Source organism: Mercenaria mercenaria, chromosome 11, assembly GCF_021730395.1.
Source record: "Mercenaria mercenaria strain notata chromosome 11, MADL_Memer_1, whole genome shotgun sequence".
Classification (NCBI taxonomy): Eukaryota; Metazoa; Mollusca; class Bivalvia; order Venerida; family Veneridae; genus Mercenaria; species Mercenaria mercenaria.
Genome location: NC_069371.1, coordinates 18,298,829 through 18,324,202, shown reverse-complemented (window position 1 = coordinate 18,324,202; position 25,374 = coordinate 18,298,829). Strand labels below are relative to the sequence as shown.

The 25,374-nt window shown below is 35.3% G+C and overlaps 1 protein-coding gene across 1 annotated transcript in view; it reads left to right on the top strand.

Annotated features, from left to right (window-relative positions):
* The window catches only part of LOC123530690 (reversion-inducing cysteine-rich protein with Kazal motifs-like), a 92,609-nt gene that overhangs the window by 48,971 nt on the left and 18,264 nt on the right, over window positions 1-25,374 (top strand). The window contains exons 6-13 of the mRNA XM_045311442.2: window positions 1,882-1,966; window positions 3,170-3,373; window positions 5,461-5,591; window positions 15,753-15,878; window positions 17,778-17,886; window positions 19,703-19,879; window positions 21,757-21,853; window positions 24,157-24,287. Coding sequence (XP_045167377.2) covers window positions 1,882-1,966; window positions 3,170-3,373; window positions 5,461-5,591; window positions 15,753-15,878; window positions 17,778-17,886; window positions 19,703-19,879; window positions 21,757-21,853; window positions 24,157-24,287 — 1,060 coding nt within the window. The remainder of the gene's footprint in view (window positions 1-1,881; window positions 1,967-3,169; window positions 3,374-5,460; window positions 5,592-15,752; window positions 15,879-17,777; window positions 17,887-19,702; window positions 19,880-21,756; window positions 21,854-24,156; window positions 24,288-25,374) is intronic.

Genomic DNA, 25,374 nt, shown 5'->3' with positions numbered 1-25,374 from the left:
ATTCGCCAGAAGAGAGTAAAATTGACCTCAGCTATTACCTTGGTCAATATTTAATACGTTAATTCTTCTTGTGAATGTCCTGTCATATCCAATGGCTCAAGAACCAAAAATTGTTTAGTGTTGAACAGTTCCTATAGCCGACCAATAGCACAAATTATGGACCATATAATTATACAGTTGAATGAAACTCAATAGTTTGAACTTACATATCTCAAATTTCTGGTTATCTCAAAGACAGTTTCAAGTCTCAACCTGGAAATACCTGTGCAAAATATCACTTTAAGATCATCAATAAAACACTCTGTCCCTTGGAATTTGAGATACTGAGTTTCAACATACATATATATCATAAAAATTAATATCAAATGGGTTATGTGGTATAACATCTTTGGGGGTGCATTGGTTGTGATACAGACTTGTGTAATAATTAAGAGACTGGTAATCCTTTCATAATAAGTGATTTACAGTAACTGTTGTCGATATGGCCACACAGTCATTATTGTCTCTAATGATGAAAGTGGAACTTGCATTGCATGAACTAAATTTTATATACATGCAGTAATTATGTGTTTTAGATTGGGTAATATATGCATTGGGATTTTTTTACATGAATATTTTCAAACAGATCAACAGGCAAATTCAAAACATTATTTATCATCATTTTTGTCAGTATGAACTTAGGTACAATGCATTTTTCGGTCTCAGCTGAGTTTGAGTTTGAAACTTTTAATATCTTTTTTACTAAAACTTCAAGCTTAAATTCCAAATGAGACTGACCATTAATACTGAATAGTCACATTAAAATAGTTATTAACATAAAATTTAGTCTTAAACATGCTATTTAGATATAAATGAGAAGTAAAATTTCATTATCAAACTCAGCTGAGACTGAAAATATTTTGTGAACACAGGGCCAGGCAATTATGGCTACTGTCAGTCAAATTGCAGTAAAACTAGAGTAATAAGTTTAACACAGCACTTGTAGTACCTGTTCGATCTTTTATTAATTTCATGATAAAAGTTTGTCAAATAGTCAATTTATGAAAAATCTTTATCTTTAATAGATCATTATGAACATGATATCAAGTTATTGATTTCACTTAGTACGTTTTTAATACAATTCAGTTTATTAAGTTTATTCATATAAATTACGTTTTGAACTTTAACCTTAAACTGAATTCATTACGGGAGATAAAACTGATGTTTTACACAGAGACTTAATGTCTCCGTGAGGGAAGAAAGTGTCGAAATTAATACGTGCATTAATCAAGACAGTCGCCAAGATATGACACGGTACTTGTCCAAAAAGGTATCAGATATAATCCTGTTGTATGAAAACACTGTTTAAAATACGATATGACAAGGATTATATTTGATAGCATGTCAACAAATATGCATTTTCACTGCAGTAGTCACATTTCATCTTCACACCCAGCCGTACAAGGTCAGCATTTTTTTGCAGCTAGTCCCAAGGTCATAAACTTTTTCGAATGAACATACTCGAGGGGTCATTTTTATAAAATTTTGTGATTTTGTTTTTGTATTGGTGAGAACTTCACAATCAAGACAGTCATATGCAACAAAATATCTTTTAAAGGGAAAGGCTTCCAGATTTATGATGGAAAAACATGACAAATTTTGATATAAGTATGTTTAGTATAAAGGAAATAAATATTGCCTAGAACTCCTTGATTGATTCACCATGTCACTAGCAAAAGAAGATACTTTTATAATGTTTGACATAATCTTGGAGGCATTGGCCTGTTGGAATGTTTTCTGGAGTTATTGTATATTGTATAAAATAGAAAGCGACTTTTGATTGTAGACATATACATCAGATAAAAATTAAGACAAATTTTTAATGGTTCGTATTTATTTCAGGCCCAGTCAGAGGCTGATGTAGAAGCTCAGTGCAGCCACAGTACAGAAGATGCCAAACTTTATGAATGTATTGAGCGACAACGAGGTAATCTTTTATGACAATATAATGTTTGGTTAAATGCAATGTTTTTACAGTATTTCAGTTAATCTACCATAGACTGTTTACCCAGACGTTTTTACCAGTGTAAGCTATTCTCCTCTAGTAACTGACAATTTCCCAACATGAATCAGAGGTGAAGCGGAATAAAAATAGACCCCTGACTGGAAGTCTTGTGATTTTTAGCTCGACTATTCAAAGAATAGGTAGAGCTATTTGACTCACCCATGCATCAGTGTCTGTGTCAGCGCCAGTGTCCGTATCGGCGTCCCGATTTAGATGGATTGAAACTTCACACACTTATTCACTGTGATAAACTGACTTACAATGCACAAATTATGCCCCTTTTTCGACTTAGAAACTTTTGGTTTAAGTATTATATGTAAGCTGGTATCTCAGTACCCACTAATGGAAATGGATTGAAACTTCACACACTTGTTCACAGCAATGATCTGACATGCATTGCACAGGTTCCATAACTCTACTTTGCATTTTAACAAAATTATGCCCCTTTTTTGACTTGGCAGTTTTTGGTTAAAGTTTTTGTATGTAAGCCGGTATCTCAGTACCCACTAATGGGTATGGATTGAAACTTCACACAATTGTCCATTGTCATAAGCTAATATGCATTTTACATGTTCCATAACCCTGTTTTGCAATTTTACAAAATTATGCCCCGTTTTCAACTTTAATATTCATTCAATTGACATGGCTGTTGAATAGTCGAGTGTTGCTGTCCTCCGACAGCTCTCGTTAATCAGTGTTGTTTTCATAGTAACATAAATTGAGGACTAGTCTGACTCCCAGACATTTTCTAATCTTACCTGTTGTATCACTTCTCCTTCAATACATACATGCTCTTGTTGCTCCCAAAGCAAGGACTGTTAATTTTATTATAGGGAGATCAGTTGTCGTGGATTATTTTTTGTGTTGAACTGCAAAAAATGAATCCCAGCGAACCTAGAAAATTTCTGTTTATCTTTTAAACTTTGATATTCCAAGAATTGAAGCCACCCTAAAATACTTGTTTTAGCCAAAGCTACAAAATCTTACACCAACAAAATGAAATGATTTCAACCTATATTCCTTATATTTACTGAGTATGAGTTTCTTATATGGTCATACCAGCAAACCAAAAATATTGCTTGATAGTAACATTTATTTGTATTATGTACCTTTATGTGTTAACAGATGGGGAGAAATGCTGTGGCAAGGCGGTTGCTACAGACAGTCTCACTTGTAAAGCCACGTGCTGGAACATGTATTTGACAAACACGATCACAAGCCATGAAAGCAAGAAAACACTTCGAGAGCGTTGCACAGGCCGTAACAGGGAGGTTGTACAGTGCTTGCAGAAGCAGACTCGCACAACTCGACAGAGTAGTTACATAGAAAGTATGTCATTTGCAAAATTATTTTTTTTCAAGACTTTCAAATGTCATAAATTTCATGATCTAGCCAGTCATTGTTTGTTCTATATTCAGTCAGTTTACAAATTAATTTTTATTATCTAAAGTGGTCATTTTTTGTAAAGATGCATTTTCAGCTGAAATATTTTTATGTAGATTTCGCGGAACAAATATGTATTTATATCTTTTACAATAATCTACCATTGTTTTGAAGAAAGTGTATCAAGGTAAAATATTAATAGACCTGTCTCTGCTTTCAAGCACATTATTTCTGTCTACTGTCATAGATATTTATCAAATTCAAGAAACGTCCTGGTTTATATCCCATCCTTGAAACTGTTATGTAATGAAATTTTAAGTCTCAAAGAAAGATAAAGAGTGACATTTAGCAATATATGTAAAATATGCTCCAGCTCATTTTGAAAGTTGAATATAACCTTTGCTTCATATTATACCTGATTTATATAGCGCCCTTTTCATGATAAACAATCATTCAAAGGTGCTTGACATAGTGCAAAGGCAGCCACTGAGGGCGCCAAATTCATCCCCTACTAGTAAAGACACAGAGCTTTCTGGCCAAAGGGACAGAGTGAGACAAAGCCCCTAGAACAGAGAGAGACAAATCCTTTTAGATACAGACCTGTCTGGCTAACTTAGCTATAGGGCTTTGCGAGTAGACATGTTTGGTTCTTTAATGTGCCCATTGTATAGCACAGATATATGTGAAGCCATCTTTCCCGGGAAGAACCGTACTGGCCTCTTAGGTAGGTAGGAGACACTCAAGAGCATCTCAGAAATTTCCAGTGCCTGGACCGGGATTCTAACCCTGTATCTCTGGATTGATAGTCAAGCGTGTTACTACTAGACCATCTAGCCACTTAATATCTGTTCTGTGATTGTGCAGATTAAATAAAATCTGTAAGAAGATCCCTTGGAAGCATAGAATGCAACCAAGCAAAATAATAGCAGACTCGGTTTGTTTGAGTCTGTTCCTGAGAGGTAGTAAGAAGTGCAATACCCTTCACGTCCCCTAGCACCAGCTTAGGCGGAACTGTATTACCCATGAGTATTGAGTGGACTCCATGATCCCAAAGACCAGAAAATATAACAACACTGTATCCAAGTATGGGGAGACTTTTTACAGTTGCCACACTGCACTAAATGATTGCTGTTGTGATAACTAAAGGCATCTTGTCATTAGCGTGGTTGAACGATTGGATTGTCTCCATAAGCTGAAAGGTTATAAAAAGTAAATATTGTAGATTTGTTTCAAAGCACAGTTTTGCCATTGGACAATTTCAAAATCATGTCCAGAATCAACAAATCAAAAGCAGGAGTTCTAGACTTGTTTCCTAATCCAGTTGCTTTATCTTTGACAGTAACTGTTGTAGCAGCTCAGTTTGACACCCATGTGGAGTTTAACCTTTAGCCAGCTAAATTTCTAAAATGGACTGGTCTATCATTCAATTTAAGCAGTACCATTTATTATTCGGAGGGTTGTTCAGTGAAAATTTACTGACTGAATAGCGAACAGTGCAGACCGTGATCAGGATGATCTTGGTCTGCACTGGTCGCAAAGGCAGAATCACTTGCTGCCAGCAGGCTAAAGGTTAAATTTGACTATGGGTTTCACAGTTCCTTACCAAGGCATGAGTACTGGCTCCAAGGCTGTAAAACTGAATTTTGGACACCAGTCCAAGAATACATCTTTGTCATTGGTCAATTTTTAAATGGTCCTCAGAAACAACCAATCACATGCTTGAGTTTTGACTGGTCTCCAGTTACAATTTTATAACATAATGACCCAGGTCAGAAGTCCAGAAAGTAGTTCTCTTGCATAGTTTGTATACCTTGTAAGAACTTCTGCTACAATTGATTTAACCCTTATCATGCTGGAAACAATTGGTTCTGCCTTTGCGACCGTGTAATCAGATCAACTGCATCTCGTATCACTCTGTCGCTATTCGTCAGTACTTTGTACTCCTTACAGTTAAGTATGTCCAATTGGAAGATGACAAGTTCATTTAAATTTACATGTAGGTTAATAGATGATTAATTTTATTTATACACAAGGTTTACATTGCTGCGAGAATACAGACAATGACACTTGTCGCAAAGTTTGTACTGAGACGTTACGCAGTGAGAGCAACCCTGATCAGATCATTGAAAAGCTTATAGTTGCATGCGGAAGAGTTGACATCCTTGTAAGTACTGTAATAACTAAAATAATATTTCTTTGAATGTACAAGTTGATAAATATTCTTTTTCATTTTTAGCTCGACTTTTCGAAGAAAAAAATAGAGCTATTGCACTTGCCCCAGCCAATGTTGGTTAAAGTTTTTGATAAAGTCAAATATCTCTGTTACTATCAAAGTTATTGACTTGAAACTTAACATAGTTAATTACTATCAAAGTCTACACCAGGAGAACAATCCCATAACTCTGATTTGAATTTTGACAGAGTTATGCCCCTTTTTAACTTAGAATTTTAGGTTAAATTTTTTGATAAAGTCAAATATCTCTGTTACTATCAAAGCTTTTGACTTGAAACTTAAAAAGTTATTTACATTCAAAGTCTGCACCAGGAGAAACAAAATGTATATTTATAATCCCAACATTTGACATAAATGAATAAAGGGATGAGAGTAAAACTGGTCTAAATGCGTGCTTAGGTCACTTTTACTACGACCCCTAGGAATGGGGTTTGCAGTAATAATGATAATAATTAATAATTTAATAAAGGTAATACATTAAGGAATATACAACCAATAATTTATGTCTTTTTTCAAATTTGTCCTTCTAAAAGTAAAAAAAACAAGAAAATACCAACAACAACATCCACATACAATCAAGACTGAAATATATCTATAATCACTGAAGAAGATAACACAACTGACTTTCCATCACAATTTACGCATGCTACAATCAAATGATTGACACTTTCGTACATTCTACAGCAAACATGCGTATTTTTAAAAAAGAAAATAATGCAGAAAAAAACTTGTGTTCTAACAGTTGTTTTTATGTTTAACAAAGACTGAAAATTGTACTAAACTAAACAATCACTGGTTCTGTGAATTACTATTTAGGTCTTGTATTTTCCTTTAAAAACAGTTATGACTATTAAAATTAAATTGTGCAGATATTTATAGATATATTATTCCAAACTTTAAACACAATATGAAAACTACAACAGTGGATAGAAGAACAGTCAAGATGAATAAATGATTAGAATCAGATAAACTTCAATTTCTCTCTTGCTTGAATTCCCAGAAGTGAATACTTTATGCAATGCATCTTATTGTTTACATAGTTTCCAGTTATTTATTTACTATGAAAACATTACAGGAACCAGTAAGAATGTATTCCCAGAATTGTGGTATAAGCTAGTGTTTTAGTGCATATTTATTGATATGCACTTACCTTTATGCATCAGCAATTACAAATAATCCTTTATTGCAGTTATATCATTATAACAGCCTGTGCCTCACTGGAGGGATGAGTTATTGTAATGTCCTCACTGGAGGGATGAGTTATTGTAATGTCCTCACTGGAGGGATGAGTTATTGTAATGTCCCCACTGGAGGGATGAGTTATTGTAATGTCCCCACTGGAGGGATGAGTTATTGTAATGTCCCCACTGGAGGGATGAGTTAATATAATGTCCTCACTGGAGGGATGAGAGATGAGTTATGGTAATGTCCTCAATGGAGGGATGAGTTATTGTAATGTCATGAAGGATATTTATAGTAATTAATATTTAGATACTGTTACATCATTACTATTCGTGGGCGACTTATTTTCGTGGATTTGGTGGTTGAGTTAGTCTGTGAAAATTTAATCCCAACGAACAATCATGCTATGTTCAGATTTTGCATGATTTTACAGTTCTAACCTGTAGTCTGTCATGGAGCAATTTAATCATTGTTTGAGTGTCAGCCATTGCAGATTGTAAATACCACTCTTAGCATGTCTGAAATTTGCAAAGATTGACACTTTGACAACTTCTACAGTAATTGCTGTAAGAAGATCCTTTGGAAGCATAGAATACAACCAAGCAAAACAATAACAGAATATTCTTACACAGAATGTGTCTCATTATTTTGCTTATAATATTTGAGATACTTCAGAGAACTTCTATATCTTTATGGTATTTGCCAACCTACATTTTTTGCAGTCACACCTGGGTTTTCAGGACAGAATTATTATCATGCACTTAACATTATGAAACACCCAAGGAAGTTTGTTAGAATATTTTTTCCTGCCAAAATTGTTTTTGTAATCCTTATCCAAGCTCTTGGCATTCTCAGAAACAAGCGCAATAAGGTCTTAATCTGATTACGCTGTAATTAAAGTTAAACCAGTTTGCCTCTCAACATCTTGATTTATGATCCAGAATCCACTTATTGTTTAAAACTAATGTCTGCTCTTAAATGATTTTCTTAAACAATACTGATAATAAGGTACTACACTTGCCAGCAGTTTTATGACTTTTGGCTAATTCAGTTTGTGAAGAGGTTTTTTTTTTTTACTTTTGGCTAATTTTTGTCTGTGAGAATGGTGAGAAAACATATTGGTGGAGCTACTTTGCCAGTTGCTGCTTTGCATGGGAAGGTTAGGGAGTTTATTTTCGGGTAAAAAGTAGCACCTAGAATGAAAGAAAAGTTAATTGGACAAGCAAGAATTAAACTATTGAAAAGCTCAGTCATTTAACTGAGACTGTAACTGAAATCACTGGTCAGCATTACAGTCGAACCTGACACCTGACCAAGAAAGTTGATATTTATTTTTCATTCTCAATGAGAAGTGATGTTAAGTGTTAACCCCCTGTGATAGATGATTTTAATTGCTCAGTCCCCTTGAGAGGTGGTGCAAAGTGTTTCAATGCCATTGAGAGGGGATCCTGGAAAACCTGGGATGGGATCATGGGATGGGCTCGTGGGATGGGATGGGATGGACTCAAGGACATGGGCTGAACCCATTTGACCCCAAAACTTTCTCAGATTCTCACAGGTTTCTTAAGGTGAAACAGTTCTCTACAGAATAAATGATACTCCTGGGAATTCATGCCATGGTGCCAATACGGATCTGGCCGAGAGTAACAAAAGGAGATAATGTTTTCTTGGCAAATAACAGTTATTACATTTTCCTTTTATTGTTATCATTATTATTCCTAATAAGTTCTCTTGATCCAGTCAGTAGTACACTAAATAAAACAGTAATAATCTTAAAGTAATAAATTAAATGATGAAAAATAAAAAACACGTAGAATATCATTCTTGCATACATATTTATAAATGATATATAAATGAAATAACAATAGACTTACGTAGTAAAAAATATATCTGAATATAAAAATAATAAACAATTTGTAATAATGATGTTAGAATTATATATATGTCGCAGGGAGATAAATGACGAATTCAGCAGTTGACTTCTAACCCAATCAGAGAATGAACCTACACTGAGTTTCTGTAAAAGTAATTTATTAGGAAATAAAAATCATTTTTGAGAGAAAATACGACGATGGAAATAATTCAATTCTCGGAACAAAAGAGGTTACTGAAAATAAAAAGTAAACATTAATTAACAAATTTCACAATATAAAAAGATTATAAAAATGAATATAGATATATCAGACATATTACATGTATAATATACGAAAAAGGGGATTCTCTAACATTTGTCAATTTTGAATTTATTGAATATAGATAAAATAAATAAATTTTGATGTTAACATTCACACAAAGTGAACAATAAATGAATATATTTTGTTCCAAATAATTACTTTTTTTTTTGCTTTACTTATGATAAAAAATACTGTCCATTAATTCTTTATTACTTGCATCGGAACCGTAGAAGTACATTCTAACAAGGAAGAGGACTAAGTATTTGTATTTTTTTATTCATTTCACTTCTTGGCAGTGAATATACTCACTCTGGGAATTGTAATTACAGGTTGTGTCCCTGTTATCCTTAGCTGACCTCAGAGCTTAATTGATCAGTTGAACTTTTAATTAATGTTCCTTACTGTATATTTCTTTGACATTGGGCCCACAATCCCATGACCTTCAGCCCAGCCCATCCCATCCCATGAGCCCATCCCACGAGCCCATCCCAGGTTTTCCAGGCTGCCCATTGAGAGGTGTTGTTAATTGCTCAGTCCTCATGAGAGTTCAGCCTTTGTCAGAGATGATGCTAAGTATATAACCCCTGTGAGTGATGATGTTAATTGTTCAGTTTCCACAAGAGGTGATTCCCTGAAGTGTCCAATCCCAGTTAGAGCTGATGAAAATTGCTCAGTCCCCATGAGAGGTGATGCTAAGTGTTCAATGCTGGTGAGAGGTGATGCTAAGTGTCCAGTCCCGGTGAGAGGTGATGCTACTTAGTGTTCAATTCCCATGAGAGATGATGCTAAGTGTTCAGTCCCAATGAGAGATGATGTTAACGAAGTGTTCAGTCCCAGTGAGAGGGGATGTTAATTGTTTAATTCCCACAAGAGTAGATGATCTCTTTGATTATTTGACAGAACACAGTTACTCTGAAGTCCTTGAGTCATTTGTCCTTGACAGATCTTGTTGAGAATGAGTCAGAACTATGACAGAATATAGGAACACTATCGGTTAATTGACTGCTGTTACACAGTTAAAATACAGTTGTAAAGTGATGTTACATGCATTTCCAGGATACGCATTCTCATTTGATACAACTTAAGTATATTTTGGTATGTAAGTCAAAATAACTGATGGGTATTACCTTGTGTATGACACACACTTCTACCCCTTAATACACACACCTGCTACCCTACCCTTTCCAATTATCATACTTAATTGAGTGGCAGTTTTTCTATGTAAGCAAAGCTGTTCCATTTGTTATTTCCTGTTAATTCCACTAATTGAACTTAGTTTTCCATTATGAGCTAAACCCACTGTTCTAATGCATTTTGATTGGAAGGTTTTAGACAGGTGAAGCATATCAGCCTCATTTGAGTTGTTTCTGTCAGATTTCAGTCAATGAATGGATCAGGAAATCGTCAGTACACAGATGGTTTATGTCTGATTCATGTCTAATATACTGTTATATGATATATGAAAACAATTTCATATCTCTAAGGGTGAAATATCAGCAGTTTTTAATCTACTGCAAATATACAGATAATAACCTGCAAAAATGTTAACATTTTTCCTGTCTGGTAAACATCCGTAATATACAGGGTAGATATCCTATACTTCTTTATGTCAGTCTTTGAGGTTGATGTCAAGATTCGTTATCTAAATTGACACATTTCATGAAATGTCCCTGTAATGCCAGGAATTATTTTATGTCAAGTAAGTATCATGTCAGTATAATAAATGGCTTGTGTCAAGTAACGGTGTGTGTCAGCAAAGAACCTTTAATAGGAGATACAGTCTGAGACTTGTGCTAATGTCATATAGGGACTAATGCTAATGTCATATAGGAACTAGGCTCATGCTAATGTCATATAGGAAATAGGTTCATGCTAATGTCATACAGGGACTAGACTCATGCTAATGTCATATAGGGACTGGGCTCATGCTAATGTCATATAGGACTAGGCTCATGCTAATGTCGAATAGCGACTAGGCTCACGGTCTGTCAGTTTATCACAATCTGCCTGTCATGTGGAAGTTTGTCTTTGTTCATATTTTATGCAAATTGTATCCTTTGATAGTCGAGTGCTATTAAAGCTTTGTTGCTAGGTGTGGGTAGTCAACGAATGTCCCCACCTGGAATGAATGGAACAACTTCTTTCCAGTCAAGCCATTGGCAGGTGTCATATTTACCTCCCCAGCATCCAGTCTAGGCCAGTTCTGCCGGAAACAGTACCAAATTAAAATCACTTAGCACTGAACTCTAGTCAGGATATCAGCCATGACTGGGAATCAAACCCAGATCACTGCCATTGTAGTCCAAACTGCTAGCCACTGTGCCGCTGACTCCCTTATGGCAATGTCACTTTTAAATGTCAGATTTTTCTACAGGTAAGGCAAGTTAGTCCTAAATTAACTATGTTGGCTTGGTAGCCAGTCTGCAGATACTGGGAAAATGTATTGAAGGAATATGATATATTAGCCCATTGTTTTTGTTCTTCAATATCAGACAGGTACAGTGCATGCTTAAGTTTGCTAATTAATCCTGATCTAGGCAGGTACAAGGAAATTGATTAATTTCCCTGATAATGCTTATAACTAGCTGTCTAATAGGCTTCCATGTTGACTGACAGGCAGCTTACTCCTGCTGTGCTTGATTTTTAACCTCAGCAGGAAGGGCATGATTACTGGTTAAGATAGTCCTTGGCACTGAACAATGTTCTGTTGGTTACACATCTTGACAGCTAGTTAGCACGGAAATCCAGCAATGCAACAACAGAAAAAAAAACAATAAAAAACAGCAGACTCTGGAAATGAAACTGACATGCATCCCATAAATTGTCAGAATCTGACTAATTCTGGAATGCGTGATATTTCCTGTGCAGTTTGTAATTTAATGTTTTTTTCCCTGCATTTTTTTTGCTTCATGGAAAATTAAAGTTTTGATTGCTCCGTAACTTTAGAATCTCTCTGGATTAGGCAATCTCAACATGCAATATAATGAATCAGATGTCATTACTGGTATTAAAGGTACAAAAATAGAATTTGCAAAGTGTATCATTCTGGTGGTTCTCAAACTAAAAAAAAAGTAACTTTCTGTTCTCATATGTACGGAAGCACAATGATGGAATAACAGAAAACAGTACCTGTCCTCAGTCTTTCATTGGTATAAAGAAGTTGTATACTTATCAAATTTAGTAACTGCATTTAAACTTAACCATTTTGTTTTTAGTAAAAATACCATGTATTTCTATTTTTCGTAAAGAAGAATTTGTTGAAAGATGATATTCTTATGTCTCCCACATTGTTGTGGGGGATAGAGCATATTGTTCTGGTGCTGTCCATCTGTGTGTCTGTCTGTGTGTCTGTCTGTTAGTTTGTCTGTCTTTATGTTTGCCAACACCACCAGGGGGATGTACACCAGATCATTGCCAACCCTAGCTGTGCATATTGCTTGCATGTTCTGGTTCAGTGATTTTCAGTGGAGTTACGGTCCTTGGTTCATCAAATTTTAATCATGTTTTGGCTACTTCTCTTATGTTATTGGGCAGGTCAGATTCAAGTTTTTCCTGTCTCAGTCATTCCCATATCATGGAAGAAAAACAAGTTTTATGACTTAACCCTTGCCCTGCTAAATTTCTAAAGTGAACATGTCCATCTTCCAATTTGGACAGTACCATTAACTGTTAAAACTTTGGGGTGCTTACTAAAATGATACCAACTGAATAGCAAACAGTGCAGACCATGATCAGCGTGAACGGACATGCAGGCTGATCCGGGTCTGCACTGGTCGCAATGGCAAATCACTTGCCGCCAGCAGGCTAAAGGTTACGAATTAAAAAATAATGTTGTAGAACTGCTGAATATGATTATGAGAGAAAAACAGTGCAGCAGCTGGTAAAACACACTGAAATATGATTGTGTAGAATCTTTATATCTTTACACCTTGTTATTTCCAAAAGATAATTTCAAGGTAACAAAAACAGTTCAAATTTTATATGTTGTCTTATTTGTTAAAGAAGATTTCTTTGTAATAAAAACTTTTTAATATTGAATAAAACTCTGAAAAATTTAAAATGCTCCGTATCAGCACAGAAGATCTGCTGCAAACATTACAACCGGAGTAGATAAGAGTATTATCGCAGAGTCTGTCGATTAATTAAAAGATTGATAGGTGAGATAGAGGCTTCCACAGAGATGGTAGTGCTGCGATAACACATGAGGTTATGTAATAAAACTGTTTATCTGGGCTGAACGAATTTTCTAATCACACTCAGTTTGAATCTTCTTGTTTATAAGTTTTGAAGCAGATACAGGAGTATCTGTTGATAGTTTATTGTGCTAGCGAAATGAATATATATGAGCCGCACCATGAGAAAACCAACATAGTGCATTTGCGACCTGCATGGATCCAGACCAGCCTGTGCATTCGCGCAGTCTGGTCAGGATCCACGCTGTTCGCTAACGGTTTCTCTAATTGCAATAAGCATTGAAAGCAAACAGCATGGATCCTGATCCGCGCAGTCTGGTCTAAATCCATGCTGGTCGCAAAGCCACTATGTTGTTTTTTTCATGGCGTGGCTCATAATATATATATTTTTTTCTGATAGGAATTTTCAAGTTGGGAAAAAAACATGAGGCTGTTTCATGAAATTTTGTTTGCGTTCAATTTGAAAATCATGATTTAGATGTTAAGATTTATTTTTGTTTAACTTTTAGAAAAAAATCGAGACATGTTTCAGGAAAGTTAGTGTATAGTTAATTTGAAAATTATACCTTATAACTTGGGATTTATTTTTATGTTCCTGAATAGAAAAATTTCAAGTCAAGATAAAAAATTGTATGGTTTCTACTTGGTTCTTGCTGCAAAGGCAAATATTTAAGTGGCAATTACAGGCACATGAAGAAACATGTGAAGGGAATTTATCATTGAAAATGATTGTCAGATTGCTTAGTGATTTGCCAGTTAAGATATTGTTAAATCACCTACTTGGTTGATGTTATGGTTCTGTCAGTCCACATGATTAAATCCTAATGAACAATTGAAGTTAACTTTAGTTTATACCAATCTCTTAGAATACTTGTCAAACCTTTTCACCAAAATTTCAAGTTTTATGTGAAAAAAATAAATAATTTAACAGTATATGAAAATCTTCATGAAAACTTAGTATTTTATTTAATTTTTAATTATACAGAGTTAAGAATGCGATATTTATATTGTTCTGCCAAATATAGATTTTGCCTTTTATACACAGTTTAAACTCATAACATCATCATGTCACATAAATTTACTTTTAAGACTCCTTTTGAACCTTCATTTTTTTTCTTGAAAAATAAAATGGTTTGATATAATGACAACTTGAAATTATAGAAGTGTATATTATATATTTTTTGTTAAACTTCTTAATTTTATATTTTATTCAAACATCTGTTATTATAAATTGACCTTCACTTTGTCAAACACCTCACTGAGTCTGACAAACTCTTCTAAACTGACCTCAAGTGTCATATAAAAATTTCAAAATGTATAGTCATTTCAAAACAATTTGCATTATTTTATAGCTGACGCTGTCAGTCACCAGTAACTTGAGATGATATACACCCTAGCAGCACACAAACATCTGTTTGTTTGCCTGTTGTTGTTGTTCTCAAATGTCTTCATGGTCCATACATTACTAAAATGCTCCACACTTAGTTTTTCTTCATGATTTTATAAGCAAGTAATTACAATAGAAAGAAAAATTAAAAACATTTTAACATTTTCAGCAGTTTTTGTCAATAAACAGACTCCTTTAATCGATAAAATATGTAGAAAACTCTCAGAAATGTTACTTACGATTTTGAAAAGTTGATATACAATAGAAAGATTTTAGCTTTAATTCATATCAGTTTAGGTATTTAATATCAGTAGCTATCTAGTCTAAAGAAATGTAATTTTGATCTTCATCTGTAAAGGAGCATGGCTCTGATATGCATGACAGTTGTATTAAAATTAGCAAAACAGACAGCAGCATTATACTGTATCAAATTAATGTAGTAAATCAGGATTTTTTAAGCTGATACTTAATGAGTATATTGAAGTTTTACTGTGTGATTAACGCATTAAATAACCTTTTCTGTAGATTATTATAATTACAGACTACATAGATTCTTCAAGTTATTGCATCTCATATACACAAATCGCTCACACCCTCGTCACCACAGGATGATCTGCATAAATGAAGCTCTTTTTTAAAACAGATAAACAATTAATTTTGCTTGAATTGCGTCAGATCACCATTATTATAGTTTGGGAATTATTTACTGTGTTTTCTTTTGAAATGATGCACGTACTTGTGCATCGGTACATGTCGAGCTGGAGAACAGACGACATTACTGGGCATAATGTCTCAGAGAAAAGCCTTGACCTTGATTTGAGTATTGGAAGTTTTTTTGTGTTCTTACTGTTGAGCTAAGCTTGTGGCATAATTCACTATATAATGCTGGTACAGAAGATGTACAATGTCACAGACTCAGGAACATTTAAATTTTTTTTTAGATACAACAACATTACTGCATGTTTCCTGTTTGAAATAATTCTTGGACTGTAGCAATCAGTCATTAGACAAGCATTTTGGATTATTGTATTGCAATGAACTTTAGAACTTTAGATAGAATAATATGAAAATATATGTATTTTTATTTCACCAAAATTGAAGGGTCACAGATATCATCAACTTTATCATTAAACCAGTAAGTCTTCATCTATTTCAGAACCCGCTGTACAAGTGTTTTCTTATCCCCAATTTCCCTAATAGACCTATTGCTGGAATGGACTCTGCCAAACTACATTGCTGCGAAAAGGCTGTTTCAAAAAGATGTGGTGCACTTTGTGTAAAGGTAAGACTATGACAATATTGTATGTTCTAATTTGCAGAGGCCCATAAGGCCCATTAGGTGATTTGCAGTGGCACTTTAGGCCCATTAAGTGATTTGCAGAGGTCAGTGAGGCCAATTAGGAGATTTGCAGAGGTCCTTAAGGCCCATTAGGTAACTTACAGAGGTCCTTAAAGCCCATTAGGTAACTTGCAGAGGTCCTTAAAGCCCATTAGGTGACTTGCAGAGGTCCTTAAGGCCCATTAGGTAACTTGCAGAGGTCCTTAAGGCCCATTAGGTAACTTGCAGAGGTCCTTAAGGCCCATTAGGTAACTTGCAGAGGTCCTTAAGGCCCATTAGGTAACTTACAGAGGTCCTTAAGGCCCATTAGGTAACTTACAGAGGTCCTTAAGGCCCATTAGGTGGCTTGCAGAGGCCCATGAGGCCAGTAAAGTGATTTGCAAAGACTGATATTACATGACCTGCAGGGGCCTGTGAGGCCCAGTTGGTGATTTGCAGAGGAGGCACATGAGTCCCACTAGATGATTTGCAGAGGCCTGTGAGGCCCATTGGGTAAATTGCAGAGGCACTTGAGTCCCAGTAGGTGATTTGCCCCCACTTATTTGGTATTTTCGTAGTATTTTATAAGAACATAATTATGGTATACCCATACAACCCAATCTCTATATTTTGTAAAAAAGTTGAATCAAATTAGGAGATATTTGTTTGTTTCAGTATAAGGTAAAAACATCTTGTTCTCTAACACGACACCATATGCGCGATTTTCATGAGTGACATTGCCAAAAAGTTAAAATATAAGATCCTGTGTTTAAAGGTTGAAGATGTATAGAAAACTAAAATTTCATTTTCTTTTGTGTCTTTTCAGCATATTTTGTTGTTCTCACACTACTAGTGAAAAATATAAATGATATTTTTTATCATGAAATTAGGAAATATTTCACTGTTATATTTCAGTAATTTACTCAAAAATGATGTAATAAATAGGGTTATTTATGGATACATGATGGTGCAATACTTCTTAATTGCTGTGAAATTAGCTTGATATGTATCAGAATGTGTCACCATGATTTTAAGCGGGTTATGTTTTGTTACACCACCTGGTGTTATTATATTATCTTACAAATAAATTTAAAATGTTTATATAAATGTGCAAAAATTCTGTTTATATTACCGGATTGACATTTGCATAGATAAATGCAAAAACACTGCTGAAATGTGAAATTTCCATGCATTGTAAAGGGATGAGAGGGTTTAATTGCTTACATTGGGAAAATGCTAAAAGTAAACAGATAAATTCACATATTTTTTACATGAATTAATATGCATGTTTGACAGTTTGAGATAAGGTTTTAAGTGTAAGTTTTAAATATTTCACAAGTAGATATGATCATGTTGTGAGGTTTTGTGTGATGATAGAGTTAAACTGCAGTGTGAAAGTATATTTTTGCTATCATAACTGATTTTAGATGAAAATTGAAACACAAAATGGTTTTATATTACGTCAACATATGAACTGAAGAAAAGTTTAAAAGACCCATTTTTGTAGAAAATTACATAACTGGCATACAATGGTGCAAAAATGTGGGTAACTACATTGACATTGAGAAGCAGTTATCCTCTTTCGCACTGACTTTGCACTGCGCAGGCTGGTCTGGATCCATGCTGGTCGCAAAGCCACTATGTTGGTTTTCCTATGGCAAGGCTCATTTATGAAACAGGCTGTTTCTTGACTCTCTATGGTTAATGTTATACTATTTCCTTTGTAATTTTTTAATAACACGTGAAAAATACTATAAGATATTGTCTGACACAGTTGATAATGGAACACACTAAATATATTCTTACCTTGTAGACAAGCTTAATTTATGAAACAGACTAGTAAATCTTTCCTTGTCTTTGCAGACTCACAGTTGGAAGTGGGCAAGTATTGCCAAATTTGAAGAAACTTGTGGTTACCTTTCTTCCCCTATGTCAACTCAGGAGATTGAAATGCACAGCTGCCTTAAAGATGGTATTTTCTTTTTCATATTCTTAGAATTTAAGATTATTTGTTCCTATATTTCTGAAACAAACAAACAGAAACTTTACTTCTGTATATTTGCACAAAAATTGAATTTGGAACTGTTCTCTTCATTTAAGGGAGTTCTGCACATTTGTTACTTCCGAATTCCTGGTTTAAAGTAAAAGGTAACCTGGAATAATACAAAGGATTGGTGTATGTGAACAATAACTACCCTCCTCAAGATTGAATATACGGTCAAACCTGTATTGAGCAGCCAACCAAGAATGCAACACAATCTGGCTGCTTAAGACAGGTTGCTGCTTGAGACAAATTGAAGTTAGAACAAGTTTTGATTTAATCTACTCTATTGGATTTTTATCCCAAGTTGATCGAAGGTGGAGGTATATAAGTGTGGCATTGTTTGTCCGGCTGTTTGTCACTTGGTGCATGCATCCGTCCATCTGAAATTGAAAATGCTTATAATTAAAAAAAATATTATAGCTAGAATCACGAAACTTAACATAATTATTAATAAGCTTCTGACCATTTTTCACATATAGAATTATCCCCTTTGTTCCTGTAAGAGCTTTTCCCCTTGATTTGGTAAAAAAATGGAGATTTTTACCTGTATCTAAGTAACCTATAGATTGATCTTCTTGTAACTTTACAATAGTGTAAATCACTATAGGGCACAGAATGTGTGCAACTTTCTTAAGGATCACTTCAGTAACTTCAGAGTTATTGTGCTTTAATAGTTTTACAATCAATAAGTTCTCACATAACATAAATCTTGATGAAATTGAATACAAATATAGATCACTATAGGACGATGGTGCATATCTTTCATCAGGATCTCTTTGGCAACTGCAGAGTTATTGCCCTTTAGTTGTTTTAAAATTCATAAATATATCTAAAAATTAGATATCTTTCTAAATATAGTCCCCTCATTCACAAAACAAACTATTCAGTGGGGGATATTAATTTACTGAATTTGCTTCGCTATTTGAAATTGCAGAAAATTCTGAATTTGACATAGACTCCCATAATGAAAACTTGCTTGACATCTTAGCCAACAAAAATCAAGCTCACGACCTACTAGTATAATTATATTTATTGGCTGAATTTTCTAAGTATGATCTTGATGCTTTGAAATATAATTGTTAAAACTAAATTCTACTTTGTTCCTAGTTGCAGAACTACCTTTTGCAACAATGTTAAATATTTTACCAATTCCTTTGAATGATTTATTATAAACAACAGATAAAGTATATTGATTTGAAGACATTGACAGAGACAACATGTCATGTCATACTGAAACTCAAGTAATGATGGTCTTTTGACTTGACTGTGAAGTGCAGATTAGATAATGCAATATAATCTGACTCTGATTCTGTTAAATACTATCTGTTTGCCTCTGTCATAGAAGAAAGTTTGCTGTTGATTATGCGATGAAGTTGTCAATGTTTAGCTCACCATACTGCAGAGTGCTCAAAGTGAGGTATGGTGATACTCCTGTTTAACCTTTAGCCTGCTGGCAGCAAGGAATTCAGCCTTTGCGACCAGTGTAGACCAAGATCAGCCTGCACAGACGTGCAGGCTGATCGTGGTCTGCACTGTTTGCCGTTCTGTCAGTAAATTTTCTGAGAACACCCCTTCGAAAAATGAATAGTATTGCCCAAATTGAATGAAGAACCAGTCCATTTCAGAAATTTAGCAGGGTAAAGGTTAAAATCAGGGAACAGTGCTGAGTTGCTTTACACAATTGAAGAACTTATATTTTGCCTTAATGCATTCAGTAAAACATCCTCATATTGCATTTTTCCAGTTGAGCAGCCGTGTCAACTTGGATGTCAGGGGTTACAGTATTGTACAAACATGAACAATCGCCCTGCAGAACTCTTCCGTAGCTGCACTATAGAGGCTGATACTGCAGCAAGGGATGATGTACTTATATGGCAGAAAGGAAGAATTAATTTGCCTAACCTCTCCATACCTGTCAAGGGTAAGATAAGTGTTTAAAATTGTTATATATATCTTTTATTTCCGTTTCTGTCTCAAACTTTAATGTTATTCCAGTTTGCAAAACTTACAGATTATGTCTGCAAAACCAAGTGATTATGAGGACCTCACATTACTGCCTATATAAGACAGGTAGGTTTTTCCAACTCAAATAACAGTGGAGAATTAGAGAAAGTGTTATCAAGGTTTCTTACCCAGTTTTGAAAACTGCTGCCCTTCACAGACAGATAAGTAACATAATTATTTCTCTGTCACATAAAAAGTTATTGCAAAATGTAAATTGTGGTGAGTGTGGGTATTTTCTTGCATTATGTAAGTTAATGATGTCATAATATGACTTTAGTACTAACAACACCACTGAAGTGCATGCTATTTTAGACTGGGTATTATCCTAGGAAAAGACATTATCGATCACAGTCACATGATCAAACTTGTCCCACTAGTAAGTTATGATTTACTGAAATGTTCAGAGCTGTTTTATCACAGTCACATGATTACACTTGTCCCACTAGTAAGATATGATTTACTGAAATGTTCAGGGCTGTTTTATCACAGTCACATGATCAAACTTGTCCCACTAGTAATATATGATTTGCTGAAATGTTCAGGGTGGTTTTATCACAGTCACACGATCACACTTGTCCCACTAGTTAGTTATGATTTACTGAAATGTTCAGAGCTGTTTTATCACAGTCACATGATCACACTTGTCCCACTAGTAAGATATGATTTATTGCAATGTTCAGAGCTGTTTTATCACAGTCACATGATCACACTTGTCCCACTAGTAAGTTATGATTTACTGAAATGTTCAGAGCTGTTTTATCACAGTCACATGATCACACTTGTCCCACTAGTAAGTTATGATTTACTGAAATGTTCAGAGCTGTTTTACCACTGTCACATGATCACACTTGTCCCACTAGTAAGTTATGATTTATTGCAATGTTCAGGGCAGTTTTATCACACTTGTCCCACTAGTAAGTTATGATTTATTGCAATGTTCAGGGCAGTTTTATCACAGTCATATGATCACACTTGTCTCACTAGTAAGTTATGATTTACTGAAATGTTCAGAGCTGTTTTATCACTGTTACATGATCAAACTTGTCCCACTAGTAAAATATGGTTTACTGAAATGTTCAGATTAGTTTTGTTCTTTACTAAATTTCACATTCTATGGAGAGTGCAAATTTAGAGAAATCATAAGCATTTCCAAGATAGCCTATAGAGAAAGAGAAGGATTGAGTTACAAACTTCCAAACCAAATATACACTTGTTTGAAAATGCTGAACATGTAGGGAGTTCAGAGTTTGAAAGAGATTTATTATTTCAATGATTGTTGTTTAATGAATGGATTGATAAATTGTATCTCTTAAATTTTCTCATAAAGTTGGCATCTTTTTGCAACTACTTTTAAATCTACAGATTTTGCTGATATAGCAGATAGTGTAATGCATTTAATCAATCATACAAAACAACATACCATTTATTAAAGTAATTCTGTTTTAATTGAAATTTTATTTGCAAATTTGATAACCGTTTTGTTGTCCGCAGCCTTTTTCAAAGTAAAAAAAAAAGGGGAGATAGAAATGGTCTGTGCTTTTATGTCAGTCGCAGTTTGTGTCCGGTCCATAACTCTGCCATCAATTACATAATTGCTTTTAAATTACTTGGCATTATATGATAATTTGATGGCAGAATTTAGATTAAGACAGTAGGACTTTGTATTGGTGGATAGTATGTTTTATGTAAAAATGTCCCTAGGCAGGGAACACCAGAAACTCTGGTAAAGTTTCTTGTTTATAGTAAACTGAAAAGCATGCTTTAAACTCGGTGAATTTTATTGAATATTTACAGATATTCGTAATTGTGAACCAGAAATGTGGAAAGCAATTGCTTGTACTTACCAGATCAAGCCATGTTCGAGAAAACCAACTCCAACACAGATATGTCGGTAAGTGTAAACACAATTGTAGAATTAAATTAGCTTTCATATTGGCCTCTGTGGCTGAGTGGATAAGGTTATTGACTTAGAATCACTTGCTCCTCACTGATACGTGTTGGAAACCCCTTTGGGTGTAGAATTCTTCCTGTGAGGAAGCCACCCAGCTGGCTTACAGAAAGTCCATTGCTCTACATAGGTGCCTTACCATGTCCTACCAGTGCCTAGAGGGGAACCTTGGGTCTTCCTCTACCAAGGAAAGTTTAAAAAGATGCCTTAGTACCTTGATTGTGTCAGTGTGACTCTGAACCCAGCAAAATCAATAAATGAGCTGCGCCATGAGAAAACCAACAGTGGCTTTGCGACCAGCATGGATCCAGACCAGCCTGCGCATCCACGCAGTCTTGTCAGGATCCATGCTGTTCACTTTCAAACCCTATTGCAATTAGAGAAACCGTTAGCGAACAGGTCTGGATCCATGCTGGTCGCAAAGCCACTATGTTGGTTTTCTTATGGCATGGCTCAAATAGACTAGCTCTTAGTGTGTTTATGGTTTAATATTGACTAACTAGATCTACAGAGGGAAAAGTGATACTAGGTAAATGTTGTAATATATTTTTGACCAAAACGAAAAATCTTTCGGTAAGGTGAGATCTAATTGTTGCAGGTCATGAATTTTTCTGAAGAAATTAATGAAAAACTGAATTTACAATTTACTGAAAGCATGACTACTGCAGATAAATCTCAAAGATATAAATAAAATTATGGATATATCTGGTAAACGGAAGTAACTGTCTACATTGCTGTGTCTTTACTGTTGTTAATTTCATGTGCTAACTTGGCACTAACTATCACAATTTATAAATGGTCAGTCTCCGTGGTAAGAATTGCCCCTACCATCACAGTGAGAATATGTTATTACGCCACTCCAACCTAATTACAATGGAAAAAAATACCTCCAAGAAACACAATTTTAATGCTTGTTCCCCCCTTCCCCTACATACCCCATTAATGTTTGCCCATCTGATGCCTTTTTCTTGGACTAGCCCTAATCTGATGCCTGTCATAAACTGAAAACTAATAAAACATACTGGAGTGAATATGATAGAATTCATCACATTCCAGTTTTGCAGTGTTTAATTGGATAGATGTCTAGTATTTTTGCATAATGGCAGCAATATTAATGTACAGTAGAATTCCGCTATTAAGACCACCCATGGTTCTTTGTAAAACTGGTCTTATTAGCGGTCTGGTCTGATTAGTGGACAGGGGGCCTCCGTGGCCGAGTGGTTAAGGTCGCTGACTTCAAATTCAACTTGCCCCTCATCGATGTGGGTTCGAGCCTCACTCGGGGCGTTGAATTCTTCATGTGAGGAAGCCATCCAGCTTGCTTATGGAAGGTCGGTGGTTCTACCCAGCTCGTGATGAAATAATGCACGGAGGGGCACCTGGGGTCTTCCTCCACCATTAAAGCTGTAAAGTCGCCATATGACCTATCATGTGTCGGTGCGACGTTAAACCCAACAAAAAAAAAAAAATGATTAGTGGACAAGGCAGATAATAACACATTGGAATACAATCTAAGAATTACGGATCAAACTCTGTATTAATTAAGGACGCACTTAAATGATATTGATTTGAATTTTGTTCAATTAAAGACAATTACAACAATATCAAACCTTTTCAAACTTCATTCTCTGCTGAAATCCCAAACGTATTTACATTAATAATAACAAACAAACATAATTAAATCCGTTTTAATCCAGTCAATTCGATCAGCGGGCATTCGTCTAATTACAAACAAATTAATTATTTCAACAATTTCTTGTGTTAAAATAGCGATGTAAAACACCAGACATCTTTAAATAACAATTTCAGACAATCAAACAGTTTGATACGTTGTTTTGATAACGTTAAAAAGACTTGTTAGCAATTAACGGATAAATACACAATGTACACGCTTAACGTGTTAACACGATGTCGCACGTGTTAATTCCCGCGGGGATTCGCGGTAACATACGGATAAATTTGAGTGGTCGTAATTGCAGTGATTGATTAAGTGTGAAAAAATCAAACAGTTCTGAAATTGGTGGTTGCATTAGTGGATTAGCGGTCTGGTCGCATTTTCGGACAAACGACCATTGTTTTTAAGAAGGAAATATTCTGTTCTTTGCAAAATCGGTCATATTAGCGGTGCGGTCGTAATTTCGGCGTGGTCGTAAGTAGGAATTTTACTGTATTCTGAAAGGATGAAAACAGTTTTGCAGCATATATATATTTTCTATGTTTATGGATAATATATTCCTCTGTTACAGTGAAGATTGTGAATACATTATGAACAAATGTGTAGACACGTCAAAACTTGAAGGACAGGCCGTAGCTGAAGTTTGTAAGAGACTACCAATCATTGCAAGTGGTGAATGTATCTCCGTAAAACCATATACAGGTATAGTTGATTGTGATGTTTCAGTTGTTTGTTGGGGCCTTCTTTGCCGGGTGGTTAAGGTCACTGACTTCAAATCATTTGCCCCTCATGGATATGGGTTTGAGCCTCACTTGGGGTGTTGAATTTGTCAGGTAAGGATGCCAACTGGCTGGCTTGTGGGAGCTTGGTGGTTCTATCCAGGTGTCCACTTGTGACGAAATGCAGGGAGGGACACCTTGGGTATTCCTCCACCATCAAAGCTGGAAAGTCGCCATATGCTCTCTGATTGTGTTGGCGCAATGTTAAATCAAACCAAAAAAAAACCCAAAAAAAACCAGTTGTTTGTTAATGGTAGCCGTAATACAAAGTGTTTAGGGGTGCTATACTGGAGTCATATGTCCCATTTTCAGCTCACCTGAGCCAAAGGCTCATGGTGAGCTTTTGTGACTGCTCAATGTCCGTCGTGTGTCGTCTGTCATGTGTCCGTCAACATTTTCTAAAAAAATCTTCTTCTTGAAAACCACTGGGCAGAATTACACCAAACTTCACAGGAATGATCCTTGGGTGGTCCCCTTTCAAAATTTTTCAAAGAATTGAATTCCATGCAGAACTCTGGTTGCCATGGCAACCAAAAGGAAAAACCTTAAAAATCTTCTTGTCCAAAACCGCAAGGCGTAGAGCCATGATATTTGGCGTATGACATTCTCTATATAATAGGTCCTCTATGAAATTTGTTCAAATTGTGCCCCTGGAGTGAAAAGAGGCCCTGCCCCTAGGGGTGTGGGGGGGGGTGGTCCCAAGTTTTACATACTTAAAAATCTTCTTGCCTGAAACCACAAGACCTAGGCCTTTAATATTTTGTATGAACCATTGCCTTATAGTCCTGTACAAAGATTGTTCAAATCATTACCCTGGGATGAAAAGAGGCCCTGCCCCGGCGGGTTTGGGGGTCCCTAGTTTTACATATACTTACATAGGAAAGAACTTTAAAAATCTTCTTGTCTGAAACTGCAAGGCATAGGCTTTTGATATTTGATATGTTACTTTGCCTAGTGTTCCTCTACCAAAATTGTTGAAATTATGCCCCTGGGGTGAAAAGAGGCCCTGC